General features: G+C 34.9%; 1 protein-coding gene and 1 pseudogene across 3 annotated transcripts; both read right to left on the reverse strand.

Annotated features, from left to right (window-relative positions):
• Positions 1-488: 488 nt before the first annotated feature.
• On the reverse strand, positions 489-5756 carry LOC121240769 (annotated as a pseudogene).
• LOC121240597 (transcription factor PCL1-like) lies at positions 4181-8358 on the reverse strand. Of its 3 annotated transcripts, none has more exons than XM_041138076.1 (2): positions 7155-8358; positions 4181-4603 (listed from the first exon to the last, which is right to left on the reverse strand). In XM_041138076.1, the coding sequence occupies exon 1, from the start codon at positions 8177-8179 to the stop codon at positions 7175-7177; it is 1005 nt and encodes a 334-aa protein (XP_040994010.1). In that variant the 5' UTR covers positions 8180-8358; the 3' UTR covers positions 4181-4603; positions 7155-7174. The 3 variants fall into 3 exon arrangements, with proteins under 3 accessions (XP_040994010.1, XP_040994009.1, XP_040994011.1); XM_041138075.1 differs by having other exon boundaries at positions 4181-4611; XM_041138077.1 differs by having other exon boundaries at positions 4181-4633.
• Between the last annotated feature and the right edge of the window lie 8914 nt (positions 8359-17272).

The raw sequence follows: 17272 nt of genomic DNA on the forward strand, positions 1-17272 counted from the left end.
TTCCCAACGTCCTCGAACTTTTCCTCCTTGTAAAACCCAGCAATCAAGTTCCCATAGCTCGTCGCATTCGGCTTCACAGATTTCTGTTGGGTTTGGAGTCCCACACCGGTGGATAAAAATAAGGAACAAGCCTCAAGGCTTATAAATAAAATATTTATCCTCTTAATTAATTATATTAAGTCATAAACTTAATTAGTAACTTATAATTTAAAAAAAAATCTTTTATTAGTTTTTTCTTATAATAATAAAAGAGATGAGAGTTAAAATTTTACTAGTAGAAAAGTTTTATAAGTGTCATTTAAGGTGAGAAGAAAAATTGTGTGATTGTAATAATTTTTTACATAATATATTTTCTTCTCTAAATCTGATGATTTTTTTCTTATTTTTAAAAATTTTTACATAAATTCTTATATTGTTATTATTTCTCTATATTTTTTATATTTTACCAAAAAATAGATTCCGAATGTGAATTTAAAAGGTACAATTTCCTAACAATTTCCTCTCATCTCGGCTAACGAGTACCCGTAACTCGTAGAATATGAATCCCAAAACGCCTTTATAACCGTGTTGTATGTATCCAAACCCAGCTGGATGAAATAAATCTAGGGAACTCGAGTTAAATCCGTTTCAGCTCCTTGTAATCCTTGGAAAGAAGACAAGCGAACAGCAACGCATTGAGGGATTTGACCGATGCCCAGTCGGTCCATTTGGTGAAAAGTCTCGACTGCCTAGTGGAGCATTTTGGCCTGGCCGTAGAGTACAATGGCGTAGGATGCAAAACGCTCGGTTTTGAGGTCGGGGTGGGACTTGAGCTCCTCTTCAAGGAATTGGCGGATGACGTCGAAGTGATTGGTGCAAGAGAGCTTGGGGACGGCGACGAAGAAGGTGATGCGATCGACGTGGGAGTTAGGAGTGAGGGAAGCGGCGCGGCAGATCTCAATGGTTTTGTGGGGGTTTTGCTCGGACTTGAGGAGGGAGAGAGCGGCACGGGTTTTCTCCTTAGAGGTGAGTGGGGTGGTGAAGTTAGGGGATAGGACCGACGACGTGGAGAAGTGGTGGCGTTGGGCGATGGGGCAAGATGCGAGAGCTTGCTGGATTTAATCTGCAGTTTTTTTGAAAGTGATGGTTGACATGGCAGGACGACTCCCCGCGATTACCCACCGCGACTGTACGTAGAAGAGCAGTAAAACAATTAGGTCTCCTTGTAAAATATTTTATTTCATTATTATAATTTTTTTAATTTTTAATATAAATAAAATAAATAGTTTAACATTTTTAAATTTTAAAACAAAAATATTATTAAAAAATATATTCTAATAATATTTTTATTAACTTTTTAATTTTAATCTTAACTCTTCTCATCTCATCTGTAAAAATAAATAAAACCTATATGTTGTTATGACTGGATTATATATAACGACAAACTAAGAATTCTATGGTAAAAGTATGAATGAGAAAATAGCTTCATTATCACTTAGACTTGGTTTAGATAACAAAGTCCTTCTAACTCATCACATATCATCTTAATATCTAATTATCACAAATATAAATATTTTTTAATTTTAAATATTCAACTTTTTCATATAATTATTATTTAATCATTATAACTTTTCCAAACTTCTAAACAAAATATAAAAAATAATTCCATTTTTTTAAATTCAAAAACAAAAAAAATATTAAAAAATGATATTCTAATAGTATTTTAACTTTATAATATTTTTATTCAATTTTTTTTCTCTCATTTTCCAAAATCTCATAAAACATATTAACTCAAATTATTTCATTAATATTAACAAATTATTTCACTATTATTTACAGATCATCTCATCTTATCTTACTATCCAAACGAGGAATTAATTTTTGTTATCTTATCCAATTATTAAATAGGTTGTGTGCTAAAGATTCGGTAGATATTGCACTAGCATAATGGGTGGCTAACCAATTCATTCCCAAAACGACGTCGAATGCGTCCGACCAAAAAAAATTCGGTAGGTTTTGTTTTTGTTTTTTTTTTTTTTTTGTTTTTTTTTTATAGCAACGGATCTCATTCCATTAATTGAAGAAGGACATACAAAATTGACTTAAACAACAAGTCAATTATAAACGTTAGTAGTATCCCAGTACACTTTCGTGACTGACATAGTCTAGTCTAAATGGCTAATCTCTAAATACCGAAGTCTAAGAGATAGCACAACTCTATCCACGACAGAATTTACAGTAACCAAATAACAAAACTTCATACCCGACTAGACGGAGTATGGAGAAACCAACCCCAACCTCACCGCCTAAGCGGATGGGGGACAACACCCTTTGGACCTAAGTTTGAAGGGATAACATTTTTGGATTTTTTGTTTTCTTGAAAGTAAAGACAGGACATAAATAAACTACATAGAGAAAATACTATAAAAAAGGAAGAACAGTGCACAAAAAGGCTGCAGAAGGAAAAACCGACGGTCAATCTTGGAAGATCCAGAGTCGCCGGCTCGAGAGCAGCCGCGCATTGCAACGGCAAAGAGCTCCTTGGAGGCGCGCGCGTGAGGGACACGCGCCGACGAGCTCCAAAGTTTTCATCCAGAGCGTGCGGGCCATGCTCCACTCCGATTGATGCCGCATTTGGTGGACGTGTTGATCGGCGGCTGGGCAACCTCCTGGTGGGGCGTGTGTTGGCTATTGGGTATCGAAAGGTCACGATCGGCGATTCTCCCTTTATTTGGCTTGAAAAAACAAAAAATAAAAACTAGATTCTATACAAGAAGAAAACAGAGAGAGGGAGGGAAGGAGTTAGGGGGGAAGGAGCCTAAGCTCTCACCCCCTCGAGCCGGTCTGAAGTTTGCGGGGTGGTTTAGAGAGAAACAGAAGGGAAGAAAACAAAGAGAAGCGGAAGGGGTAGGTTTTGTTAATAGTAGACGAACATAAAGTTAGTTTCAATACCACACAACTTGTTTAAAGTATCGACATTTATGAATTAATGTAGAAAGAAATGAACATGTCACCACGTTGTTATTCTCATATATATGCACCACTTGGAATAAGGGCATCAACTTGCACTTATATTGGTTGTGTTCCAGATTTATCTAATTTTTTTTAAAGGTAGTGTGAAACTTGCACACTTTGAGATTACAAAAATAAGAATCATTTCTCATATGTATTTGGGCCCAACTCGCAATGCTGTATTAAGAATATACAAGACATTAAAATCCATAAAGATTTATCAGTGTTAGATTCATATAGAGATATTATAAAAATAAGTATGCAAACTGACATAATTTAATTTGAAAACTGACATAATTTAATTTGATACATAAAAAGTATTTTACAATAAGAGAAAGTCTTTAAAAATTAATGTCATATCAAACAACGTCATTTTGTAAATTTTTTTTTTTTTTTTTTTTTGGTAAACCAAGACATTTTCCTTTCTATCATACACAAGAAACCAGTGGTGTCTTTAGAATGCAAGGAACAAGTACTGCACACCATAATAATTCATTTTAGTCCAAATATAAAGGAATAATCAGATCATGAGGAAAAGCACCAAGAAACTTGAAAATAAAATGCAGGCCAAGTACCCCATAACAGTTTGGGAATTTAGATTATATGCAATGATTATTCGATAATTTTACACCAAAAGATGATTGCCATGGAAAGTTGAATGCTATTGGATGATGCTTTCATTTACATCGGTCATCGGATGTACAGATGCTGGACAATGATGTTTATAGGTCAGTATGAGTTATTGAAGACAATAATCTACACGATCATGTCTAAAATGAGACTGTTAGGAACTGACTGTCCAAACCATAAAGCACATTTTGAAAGAAATCATCCTGTTGGACCAACAAAATAATGGCACGTAAGCATGCCCACTTGACAATTGAAAAATCTGAGGAAAAAATAAAAAGACTCCCACTTGCAGCAAAGGGGACATCTCTAACCACTCCTGATAGATTCTGTCGTCGTCCATCTCCTTTTTTTTTAAGTGTTAACTCATTCATTATCCATCGAATCACAACATGGCAAACCAAAACAAACATCAGATCACAATCATGAACCCAACTAAACATCTGCCTCCATGTGAGTTGAAGTTGGCTGCTTTCATTCAGCAGATGTTCCAGAGGCTACACCAGAGAGGAAAGCCTCCTAGAAATGCGAACATGAAAAAGACATCAAGCAGTGGATGTTCTTGTTTTAGAAACTAACCAAAGCTGGTACGGTTTCAGCTCAGTATTATTAAGTAGAATTCAGTCTTTTGATGACTTTCAAGCACAAGCAGCATTAAAAAGAACCAAAAAGGAAAAACCCACAAAAGTTAAAATGTCTATGGAGAGGTACAGTGATGATCATCTTCTAGTCATAATCTTCATTGTCAACATAATTTTGTTGGATACAGTGATCATCATCTTCATAGTCAACGTGACAGTTGACAACATTATAATGCAATTTGTGAAATATACAACACAGATCAATACGTATATCATCAGCCATTGAGCATATATAATTGCTATAGGAGAGGCCTTAAGGACTTCAGCAAACTTTCCTTTGGTGTACATTCGGAGCAACAAGTCTCAGCAAGTGAGGTGTTATATTGGTAGAAACTCGATATCAACTGAAGTCCTAAGAAAAGAACACGACCCAACTGAATAGTTGCAAAACGAACCATGAATCTCAACTCAAACACATTATAATTTCATCCAACACCATTTACAATACCATTCAAAAGAAAATTAATCGACTAAGCCCAAAAAAAAAAAAAAAACCATCTTTCTAATTCCACTCGAAGAAAATAGTGATTCAATGAAGTTAGTCATTTCAGCCAGAAGTCATCTTCACTCTGTGATGCTACAGACAGTAACAGCATATGAAAGCAAAGCCCTTTCAGATAACCACATGAAATATTTAAATTAGTAGAATAAGATCCATTCAATCACGCCTACAAAGGCTATGTATAGGTTAATATGGGGAGAAAAAGAACAGATCTTATGGAGATCAGAACAATATGCATAATGATACTATATCCTCTTAAGTTACAAACAGAACTGGAGAGTTTCAAACAATCTATAATTAGAAAAACATACAAAGCGGTGACTGAGGTTAAATAAATTTTGCAGTATATTTCAGACATTCTGCAAGCACAGCTTGCAACAGCTCCTCAGCTCACTGGAAAATAGAAGACCAAATATAATAAAGTGAAAATAGACTCAAGACCCACATAGTTGTGAATAAATAAATAAAACCTTGATTCCATTAGTTCTCGTTTGGTTACGCAGTTCAAATAAGATGAGCTGAGATGTTTTGTTGAAAGTTGAATAAAATAATAAAATATTGTCATAATATTATTTTTTAATATTATTTTTGTTTTGGAATTTGAAAAAGTTGAATTTTTTACTATATTTTGTGTGGGAGTTTGAAAGAGTTGTAATGATTCTATGAGATGAGATGAGATGTGATAGTTTAGTTTTGTGTAACCAAATCAGCCATAAATCCCACAATCCTGGATTTCTGCGTTCTTGTAAATAAGATGCTTGGGAATATGGGATTACTAATTTGACTTGCTATTGCTATGTAAAGGTCTTGGGAATGTGTTAAACCAAGACATTCTCAGATACATGTTTTATCCAAGTTTTCAAAAACTGCCCGTGCCAGAGATGGTGGTCGGCAGAAAGGGAGCTTCAATTTGGTGGTGCCTGGCAGGCAGTGGACAGCAACAATGGGACAGCGGTGACAGACTTCAAGTAAATGGGTGGGACCATTTGAGCCATAATGCGTCAAACCCAAAATTCCTAGCTGATCTCAGATTACAACCCGTCTGAATGTACTTCTCACAAACTACAAGTGACGCCTGTGAAAATATTAAGACCAGTAAAATCTAGGTACAAGACCAGGAGCCAAATATGTAGATTCTATCCCATTTTTGGAAAGTGGTGGAAATTCAACCAAGTTTACATGATCAAACGGCCCCTAAAATGGGATCATATGAAACACCAAGTCATCTAGAAGTATGGATTAGGAGTTTATCCATTCTATTTCCCAAGAACAACTCCGACATCTGTGAGGTTCAAGACTAACAATAAGGCAACCTTATATGTTGAGTTGCAAGAGTTTCGCTTCAACCAAGTTGCTCAACTTCTCAATCTAGACAAACATACTGTAAATAATTTTGAAGTCTTATGCAGACAGAAACTAAGAACCACATCACGAGCAATAACATTCATCAATAATCTGAAAGTCTAATGCAGACGGTAACTGAATGCCATATCATTGACAATTAGTTGCAGCAAATGTTGAAACCGCCACAACGTGAGTATATGGCCTCAAGAGACAACTTCCATTTTAAAAGGAGAAAAAAAATGAAAATTCTATACACCACACTACCATCTCACTTTCATCCCACTATATATGATGTGGCACATTTATCACCATTGAATGATCATTTATTAGATAATTCTTTATCATTCAATGGTGATAAATATGTCACATCTTACATAGTGGGATGAAAGTAAAATGGTGGTATGGTGTATAGCATTACTCGAAAAAAAAAAAAAGGGAATTCAAGAGACAGCCGAATCTCTATGGTAGAAACATTTATTTCTCATTAAGGGAAGGTAAAAAAAGAAGCTCCTGCAGCACGGCAGATGCAAGTAAATGGAAACTGACATGTGCAGAACCAGGACTTGGAAGGTATTCCATTTCCACCTAAACTTTCTTCCCATCAACATTCAAAATTCAATTGTTTTTTGTCCCAACCAACAGGGAGAATATATATATATATATATATATATATATATATATATATACACATAACATTTCTTGAAACAAAAGGGAGAAAATGGACTCATAAGTTATATCAGACCAGGAATGTCATTAATTGTAGTGCTTAGTTACAAGCATAGCCACTATTTTTGTGACGCGAGTTTCAGTAGCCATCAAATTTGATTGAGTGAAAATTAAAACCGAGCAGCACACTCAAACAGTGTATAATCACGCATACGATTCATAGGCACTTTCTAGTTTTGATTCACCCAGACACAATTCCATTTCACTTGGTAAGATACAAAGCCCGTCTCAGAATCCAATAACAGTAGCTCACAATAAATGATTTCTTCTGAAAGGAAAAAAAGCAGCAAATGAAAAATCTAATAAAGATAAAAAAACTTCACCTTCTTTTTCTTTTTTGGGTTCATTTATCGTTAGGCACGACATGAGGGTACGACACCATAGAGCCGTACGCATTATTATTCTCCGACCAATCCCTCTGTTGCATCATATTGTACGCGTTGTGTGAGTCGAAACCGTGACTACCCACCGACATACCCATGTGGCCTACGCCAAAAACGGGCATCGGCATCATCGGCGGTGGGGGGTACGGCATCGGAATCGGCATGGGCACTTGCCCGTTTCCGTGCACAAGAGCAGTCCCGGCGGCAGCCTCTTGTAGGCTCTGCGGCGGCACTGGCGTCGACGCGAAGAGCTGGTGTTCAGAGGAGGAGGGGCCCTCGATCGATAATCCATGCATTCTCTTGAGATAAAGGCGGTACTTCTGCAAATGGCTCGCCACGTTCTCGCGGGTCAAGCCCTCCACGTTCATCAGCTGCATAATTGTCTTTGGGACTGCGCTTTTAATCCCGAGATGGCCCACCACGTCCACAAACCGCTTGTGAAGCTGCGGGGTCCAGACCAAACGGGGCCGTTTCAAGGTCCGGGCAGCGGACGAGTGGTCATCCGCCGAGTTCTCGGCGCGCAGAGCCGAATCGGCTTCCAATTCCGCACAGTCGATCCTCCGAAATTTCCGAGGCTCAGAACCGGAACCGGAACCGGTACCGGAACCCGACCCATCCCGATCGGTAGTCTCGTCCGCTTCCTCAACGACCATAGGGTCACCGCCCCTGGTCTCGTCGAAGGACTTGAAATTATCGCTGGACGAAAATCCCTTGGAGGAGTGTTGCCCACGGAGAGTGGAGAGCGTGGTCTGCGAAGCCCGGTTGACCTCGATGGCGGTCCGGTAGGGTTCTGGAGATATACTAAACGCCGAGGCAAGTCCCGGCGGGATAAGAGTCTGAGACAACGGAGTAAGATCGTCGGCGCCGGGAAGGCCCGACTCCCACTCGGACACTCGGTCGTCATGGCCACCATTCTGGTCCAGAGCCACTCCTTGGTACTCGGTCATCTTCACCTCCTCACCCATCGATTAACAAAAGAGAAAAATTGGGAGCTCTTCTAGCGAGTTTGAGGGGCATATCCCATAGATATGTGAATTTCGGATCTGGGAAGAAAAGAGGAAGTAAAACGAAGAAAGGGAAAAAGATATTTCGTGAGACTCGGGTGAAGTGCGTTTGTTTGGAATTGGGAGGTATGCTCTTGTCTGGTCCTTAATACACTTCATTCTCCGCTTTTTTTCATTTTTTAATTATCCTACGATTATATATATCAACGGATAAATGATATTTAGCCTATTTATTTAAAAACAAATTAGTAAATATATGATTTATATAAGAGTAATGTTAGATATAAATTTTAAATAGACAAGTTACATAAAAGTTCTTTATAAAAAAGTAAATCGTACTAATAAAGAATAATTTTTTTTATGTTTTTTTAAAGTGGAGTCTATTTTTTTTATAAGAATTTATATGAAACTTGTCTATTTGAGATTTATACAAATCATTTCTTTTTATACAATCTATAATTATATCTAATTTTAATTTTAAGTAAAATGTAAAGATTTAGGTTGTTAAATAATTTTATTATGTTCAATGATATAAAAAATAAGAGTAATATTATTCTATAAAATAACGAGTTTTGTTATTTAGAAGTCAGTCTGTTAACATATCGCTTATTGTTGGATTTATTGCAATTAAAAAAATATAAAAAATACTATTTTATTTGTTGATGTGTCTCCCTCAACATTGTCCACATTATTGGCGTGTGAAAACATTGACTTATAAATAAAATTTTTAAAAATAAATCTTATAAAATATTTAGTACGATATAAGTGGTTTTAAGAAAATAGTAAATATTATAAATTTCTTTTTATATAAATATTTACAAGAATATTTAAAGAATCTCAAATTAATTAAAAAGAAATATATTACTCTTTATTATAAATTTTATCATATGCGTTATTTTGTCAATATGATAAATTTAAATACAGAAATATATATGAGGTAGAAGATTTATTTAAATAGTAAGATGAGATGAAATAATTTTAGATGATTTGAATAAAATATTATTATAATATTAATATTTAAAAATTTAAAAAAATTGAATTATTTATTAAATTTTGTATAAAAATTTTAAAAAATTATAATAATAAAATTAGATGCATTGAGAGTGTTTATATATTTAAAATAAAAATATGTCTCTAAGTTTAAATAGTCATTTAAAATATAATAAATTTTAAAAAAAAATGAATAACTATTAAAAGCTTTTCTTATTCAAAAAAGTTAAAAGTTTGGTACTTTGAGAAAGGGAAAAGTGCAATATCAGATTCGCAAATCGTCCACCAAGAGTGCCAACGTGGACGCCTTAGCCGGATATTTTTGATCGTCTATAAATATCTTTCCCACTATTTTGTATTACACTCGCCTACTCTACCATTTCATTTACAATCGCTACTGTTCTCCGACACGTGTCCAACAGACCGATGGAGTCCCGCCACGAAATCAGTGTGCTGGATCTGTTGTATTGGAATTACAAACAGACACGGACCTAAGGTCTTGTGATTTGTTGGGAGTGGGCCACGTGGGTAAAAAGCGAGCTCTATTTTAGATTTTGCAGTAACTTGGTCTGCCTTAGCGCCCCACCGGACAACGCTTCACCATCCAACGGCAGACACATCACCGAAACGTTGTGCTGTCGTAAAAAGTCCACGGTTTTCACTGTCCAGCTGTCCTACAACTCCCGCCCTTACTACCGGTCTAACCGCTTCAAATAATAATAATAATAACAGAATAATATTAAATACATGAGTTACGTAAATGTTACATACTCTTTTTAATAAAGAGTAAAATTTATAATTTAAAAATTAATATTTTTATATAAATTTCATATTTATTTATTTTTTAAATATGTGATACTTATACAATCTATAATTATATTTAACATTATTTATAATAATAATATAAAAAATAATAATAGAATCTATTTGTCTTCAACCCACTTTTATCGATTAATATCATTACCCTATAATTAGACGTCACTCTAATTATATAGATTAATGTATCATATTTTAAATAATTTTATAAATTAATTATTTAAAATAAAATTAATATAAAATGTGACACATCAATAATAAAATTTAAGATGAAAACTTTTTATCTTTACATATATATTTTTTTATACAAGAGAATTAGGGGTTTTGAACTCAAATTTTTTATTTAAAAAACTGGATCATATGTTATCAGACCATAAACTCCTTACCCATATTTTGATTTGCGGTTAGTGTATCCAAAACAGGAGAAATATGTTATATGTCACACGACACCTTTATTTATTCATTGTTTTATACATTTTATCCAAAACACTATTTTCTAATATAATATAGCTGTAAATTTGTGCTTCAATCATACAAAATTACTAACTAATGCGTTATATTTTAAGTGGCTACTTAGGAGAACCTCTTAAATACAAAACTACTTAAAAATTGAGATATAAGTTGATATGATTAGGATGATAAATTTTAAAATAAGGAACAATATTATCCCTAAAATGTTGGTGATGAACATTTCTTCCATGTGAAATAATTATAATTAAACTCAGTCGCAAGCATAGGAATATTTATATTTCAAGAATGAGATCCTGATCAAATATTATTGTGTGAATAATTAATTGTTCATGGAAGTGTTTAACAATTGGCTAGTATTTATAATTGGGGTTAAAACTTAAAAGTTTCAAGTCATGAGTTTAACTTAAGGTCTCGTTTGTTTTCAGAGATGAGTTGATATTAAAGTTAAAAAAGTTGAATAAAATATTGTTAGAATATATTTCTTAATATTATTTTTGTTTTAAGATTTAAAAATTTTGAATTGTATATCTTATTTTATATGGAAATTTAAAAAAAATTGTAATGATGAGATGAAAGGTTTTCAAAATTTTCAAAATTTTGGGCTTTAGTTTTTCAAAGTTGAAGTTAGAAACCAAGCATTTTAGCCAAATTTCCTAGCACTTTAAGTTCGAGTGCTTTGAGAGTCCGAATCCACTCTTTGTCACTATAAGAAAATTACTTATAATTTGTGACCAATTATTTCCTGCTAAAACAGTTATTTTCTGTTAAAATAAGTCTATTCTCGTTATAAATAATCATTATCATCGCAAATAACTTGTTATGCCTATCAGATCACATACATGAAGTGCGCATGTAGCTCCCCCCAACAACAATGTTAAAAAAATGCTTCAACTACACAAAGCGGGCGGTTGCGGAAATCACTAAATTCTAATTTGGTAGGTTTTAGTTGGATGGTGTAAAAGTCCCTCTTCTACTAGGATAGTACTTATGTACTTACAATTATATTTACAATTTTAAGTCATTATGTATTGTTATTTAAGTAAAAATTGTTAATACATATAGAATTTTCTTTTACACTATATCTTGATTTTAGATTTTTTCATATATAAATTCAAACACTAAAACCAAATAAAATGAATAAATAGTAAATAACATACCTAGTAGTGATACAAATTTTATGCAACTTATTAGCACCAAACGAAATCCCAAAATCCGAGGAAAACCTTATTACAAAGTATCAATATTATCCTTAACAGTGATCTTTTCTTTATTTATAAAATGATAATAAAATCTTATCCATATAAATATCAATATTATAGTTAGGTAACTAAATAAATCAATATTCTTGATAGGAACAAACAATAGAATGGTTATTTATTTGTTTTCCAAAACTTATTGTTCTTTAAAAATCAATATTCTAGAATACCAATGTTTAGAACACCGAAGATGATATTCTAATTACAATTAAAGTAATAGACACAAATGTTCTATTTACATTTCAAGATAAATTCTTTAGTTTTAATTCTTATTTCGGTGATAAATAAATAAATATATATATATATATATATATATATATATAAAAGATTGCAGAGAGAATCTAAGAGTGATGATCTAAGAGTCCACACTTAATGCTTCTACCTAGCATTACTCTTTTGGAATTGGCCAAATATATGAACAGTAACTCGTGTAATGTACTATGCCACATTACAGTCAAAAATAAAAATAAAAAATCAGTCATCAATATTTTTTTTGAGTTCTTCTTCTATGTCTACATACAGTATCTACTAACAGTTCTTCTGGATACAAACGATCTTGCATACAATTGTGTACAAATTGCCTACGTGTGAGAGTTTTGTCAGATGGCTTTGTTATATTATATATATATAAAAAAAAAAAAAAAAAAAAAACAATGCAGGTTGCAGAGAATAGTAAGAGAACATCTTCAGTAAAACAACACAGCCTTCTCAACGCATTCATCTCTTCCAAATCTCTTCCTCAACGTAGGCATCTCCTCTGCGCACGATTGCGATGGTCTCCTCTGCCCGTGAGGATCTCCTCTGTGTTGACGGTCTCAGGTACTCCTCGATACGAGCAACTCCAAAGTAAGCAATTTTTAGAGTACACGTCTTATCTAGAAGCATATTCTCTGTTTTAACATATCTGTGGACAATCTTCTATGAATGAAGATAGCTCAACCTATAAAAAATGGTGGATAATAATGAACTTGACGTCAAAATTTTTTATCAATAACGAATTAAATTCATACTTGAAATGCAAAACCTCCAAAACATTCAACAAATTTGAAGAATTAAATAAAATAAAAATGAGGTGTGCAGTTTGACCCTCTTGCAAGATCCAATGCAAGATGGACAACCACTTTGAAAGCTAGCTTCCTCCTTCAATTCTTTATGAGGTATGACGTTAGTGCACCCCCAGGGCAATATTCCACAACAACACAACAAAAATTACTCGGCATGCCAATGTTGCCATTATCTGTTTGAATGTGTAGCTCAAGCGCACCCACAGTTGCCCCTAGAAAATGCAAAAAGGGATTACGAAGTTGAATTAATCAATAAAGAAAACATTCATGTAAATGTCTAAACCTATATAACAAGGAGATGGGCAAACCGGGGGGGGGGGGGGGGGGGGGGGGGGGGGGGGGGGGGGGGGGGATTGTAAGAAGAACAACCCTTTATTTTCGCATCAAGACAAGATGGACTCTAACTGGATTTAAGAGCACAAATCACAACCACCTACCCTCTATTATTAGTACATCCCTTTATTGTTTTGCCTTCAAGATGAGGAAACTGAAAATCAAGTATTTCAAGACTTTATAAAAGAAAAAGAAAAAAATAATATACTTTTAACATGTATCAATAGAATTCTTGTTACAGATAAAAAGAAAAAAAATGAGTGTAGAAAATGTACCCTACCTTAGGAAGAAATTATTCTGTTTGTGCAACATGATGCGCAAAAAAGAAAAAAGGATAATTGAGAACAAAACTTGGGTGACGTGCATATTAGAATTCAAAAAGCTTCACATAAACTACCCATGGAAATCAGTTCTTTGTAATTGTTAGTGCAGGTGCAACTGCAACTCCCACAACCAGAGCTTTATGGAGCTATAGATGGAGAATCTGGCTTTGGAATACAGGTATTGTTAGGACATACTATTTTTTTTTTCTTAGTGGAACTTTAATGGAAAATTATTTCAGTCCCTCATATATATTTCTATGTTTTTTTTGCAGAAATAATGATGTTGAACCGAGGGTAGGATTGGACAACATTGTAGACACGTACAGGACTGAAGATTTATGGAAAAACTTCAAGTTAGAGAAGTTGGTGTATTTTTGTGACGCCCCGACTCCCACGTATAAAAACACGGTCACGCATTCCAATGAAATGTGCTCAAGTGTGTGCAACATGCAAATGTGCACAGTAAAAATCGCAGTGGGTAATATAAACAAGTCAACTAAGTACCAGAAATTTAAATACAAATATTCAAAACAAATTATCCTTAAAAAAAAGTTGTACAGTCATCCCAAAATATATTACAAAGGCAAATACATAAATCATTGATAAAATAAATCTCGATATACGGGAGCAATCTCAGATCACTCCTCCAACGGAGCCAAGCTAAGGCTCGTCATCCTCATCTGCATCAAAATCTATGATACCATAAAATGGTACCACAGGTAAGTAATAATCCAAATAACTCTCGGGATAAAAACGCATTAATGCAACTAACAAACAGATCCCAAAACCTCATTTTTCTCGAAAATGATTATTTTCCAACACACGCCAAAATCTCAATTTGGCCCAAAAATTTAATTCGTCATTTTTCCAGAAAATGATTCACACAAAAATCAACCATTTATCGGACACTATAGACGGGAATTACAGGCGGGACTCTACCATCATCCCTACAGTTCCTTTCCACACAATGAAGACTTATCAGAGCACTGTAGGCGGGAATCACAGGCGGGACTATACCACCATTCCTGCTTACCACCATCTCTTCCGCGTGCACCATAGGCGGGAATCACAGGCGGGACACAACCACCATCCCTACTTACCACCATCCCTACCTCGTGCACCGTAGGCGGAAATCGCAGGCGGGACTCTACCACCATCCCTGCTTACCACCATCTCTACAGTCTCTTTTCGTTTTTCTCAAACCAGTCAATCCAGTCATTTCAAACACACTCAGAATCATTTCACATGAAAATCTAATTTTCAAATGAACAAATGAGAACTCAGTTTTCAATAAACACATGAACATGAATATGAATGTATGTACACGAAAATTCAGTTTCATTTACAAACATGATCATGCGTACAATATGCCATGTACATGAATAATGCCATAACAACCATCAACAATGCAAACCAAACACACAACAACTCTGTCCACAATCCATCCGACTCTCGAACTCCTCGGACTCAGTCTGGCATAACCAACCAGTTCACAGATAAAATGAGTTAGTGTAAAAATACATTTAAATCACGAAAATTATTTGAGAAAATACTTACAGCACTATATACTAATTTCCGAATGATCACGGAGCTGCAAAAAGTGGAGGCTCAGCAACGTAACAGTGTAAAATACATTGTAGCCGTGGGTCTCAAAAACTCACTTTTGAATGGGGACAAACCAAGACCCGATATTAATAGCGTAGGGCTTAGAGATGTCGGTGAAGCCAATGGTGGTGGTGGTTTGCCATGGGTGGCGGCGTATGAGGCAGTTTTAGGCCAAAAATGCCCAAAACGGAAATGAGAATAGTGGAGTTTCACCGATGGCGGATCGGAGCTAGGGATGGGTGGGTTAGGATGCTAGGAGGTCGAGGATGAAGTGGTGAAGAAATGGTGGCCAGAGGTGGCGCGACGGCGGCGCGCGAGCTCAAAGGGTGCCGCGGCTTTGCATCGTGCGAGGGAGGTAATGGCGGCAAGGGAGGAGCTGGGAATGGAGGGGAAGGTTGTCGGTGGGTGGAGAAGGAGGAGGAAGGGGCGGTGAGGTGCACGGCGGCGCAGAAATTCTACAACCCGAATGGGTTTCACACGGCCAGCGGGGAGAGAGAGAGAGAGAGAGAGAGCGTGGGGAAGGAAATCTGGGGTAGGGGAGGTCGCCGGAGTGTGGGGAAGGAGGTGGGAGAGACGGTGTCACCGGACGGTAGTGCACGGCGACGGGCTGGTGGACGAATGATGCGGACGCAGGGGAGAGAGGGAGAGTAGGTCGCGCGAGGAGAGAGAGAAGGGAGAAAAAGAAAATGGAGGAAAAAAGAAAAGAGAAGGAAAGAAAAGAGGACGAAAAAAATAAAGAGAAATAAATGAGATCTAATCCTCACATATCTTGGGTCCCAAAAAGGATCCAACGAAAAAAATTTTAAAACAGCATCTCAATTAAAATAATTTAAACGTAATGATAAAATAAAAATAAAAATAAAATAATTAAATCCAACAATCAATTAATTTAAAATAAATAATAATTTAAATGCATCACAATAATTAATATTAAGGAAACATATCAAATTAATTTTCACAATTTAAAGATCATAAAAATAAACCATTTAAAAATATCCAACAATTTTAAAACAAGAGAATAAATTTTTGAATTAGTAAAAATAATCATTCAATAAAAATACACTAAAATACGGAGTGTTACAATTTCTATAATATTTCTAATTTTCTTGGTGTATTTGTTTACACTCAAGTTAGAGAAGTACAATACATTGTTTATGTTTAAGTTGGTGTATTTCATTGCATAGTTGGGACTTTGAGTTGTAAGTAGTAATTAATACTTGTGAAGTAGGGAGTATGTTACAGGTAAATGCAATGGAATGAGGTGCTTGAATGAAGTTATATGTTGTGTTAAAGTGAAATCAGGGACTTGAATGAAGTTATAATTTGTTAAAGTGAAATTAGGGACTTGAATGAAGTTCTAACTTTATGCTACTGAGTGTAGGAATTTTCCATATAATTTGTGGATTGTCTCTTTTTGCCATGCAATTTGCAATGATCTGTCTATTTTTGCAGTTGAATCTCCCATTTATAAATACCAAGAGTACTTATGCACATGCATCTTTTCAAAATAATCAATCTATGACACCCATGATCAAGGTAAAAATAATAAAATTGTCTACAAAGATCACACTTCCCAGCTTCATACAATGAAATTATATACAAGAGTACTCATACGTCGTTTACAAGAAAGTTCACAACTCGTTGGTTGAAGTTATACACAACAAAGGCTACAAAAGTATATACAAAGTTCCCTCCAGTAATATGGTTTCATTGTGACCATATGAAATACAATGAAATTAATATAGAAATAATATAATTGTTGCCTTTGAATATCAAGTTAGTCGTTATGGACTCCCAACCCCCTCTTAAAAATCTCTTCATCTCTTCTTCGAAGCTCTTCCTCATTCCTTAACAACTCAATTTCTATCTTCACAAGTTCTTTTTCTCTTTCCTCACTACTATCCACAGCATATGTAAGCTTTAGGAAGCATATGTAAGCTCTGGGATTAAGACAAGTTCAAACCAAATATAGTTTTGAAAACCTAAATTTGAAACCTAAATTCAGAACCTAACTTTTGAAAACCACAAGACCAAAAAATGGGGGTTAAAGGAAAAATGTGTAATGGACCCAATTCTATAAATAATCTTAGGGAAGGAAGAAGTAAGAGATGAAGAAAATTACGTAAGAAATAAGAAGGAAGAGTCTGAGAGAGAAAAGAGAGAGAAAAGATCAGGAGGGAAATCAACTTAATGAAT

This window comes from Juglans microcarpa x Juglans regia, chromosome 7S (assembly GCF_004785595.1).
Source record: "Juglans microcarpa x Juglans regia isolate MS1-56 chromosome 7S, Jm3101_v1.0, whole genome shotgun sequence".
NCBI lineage: Eukaryota > Viridiplantae > Streptophyta > Magnoliopsida > Fagales > Juglandaceae > Juglans > Juglans microcarpa x Juglans regia.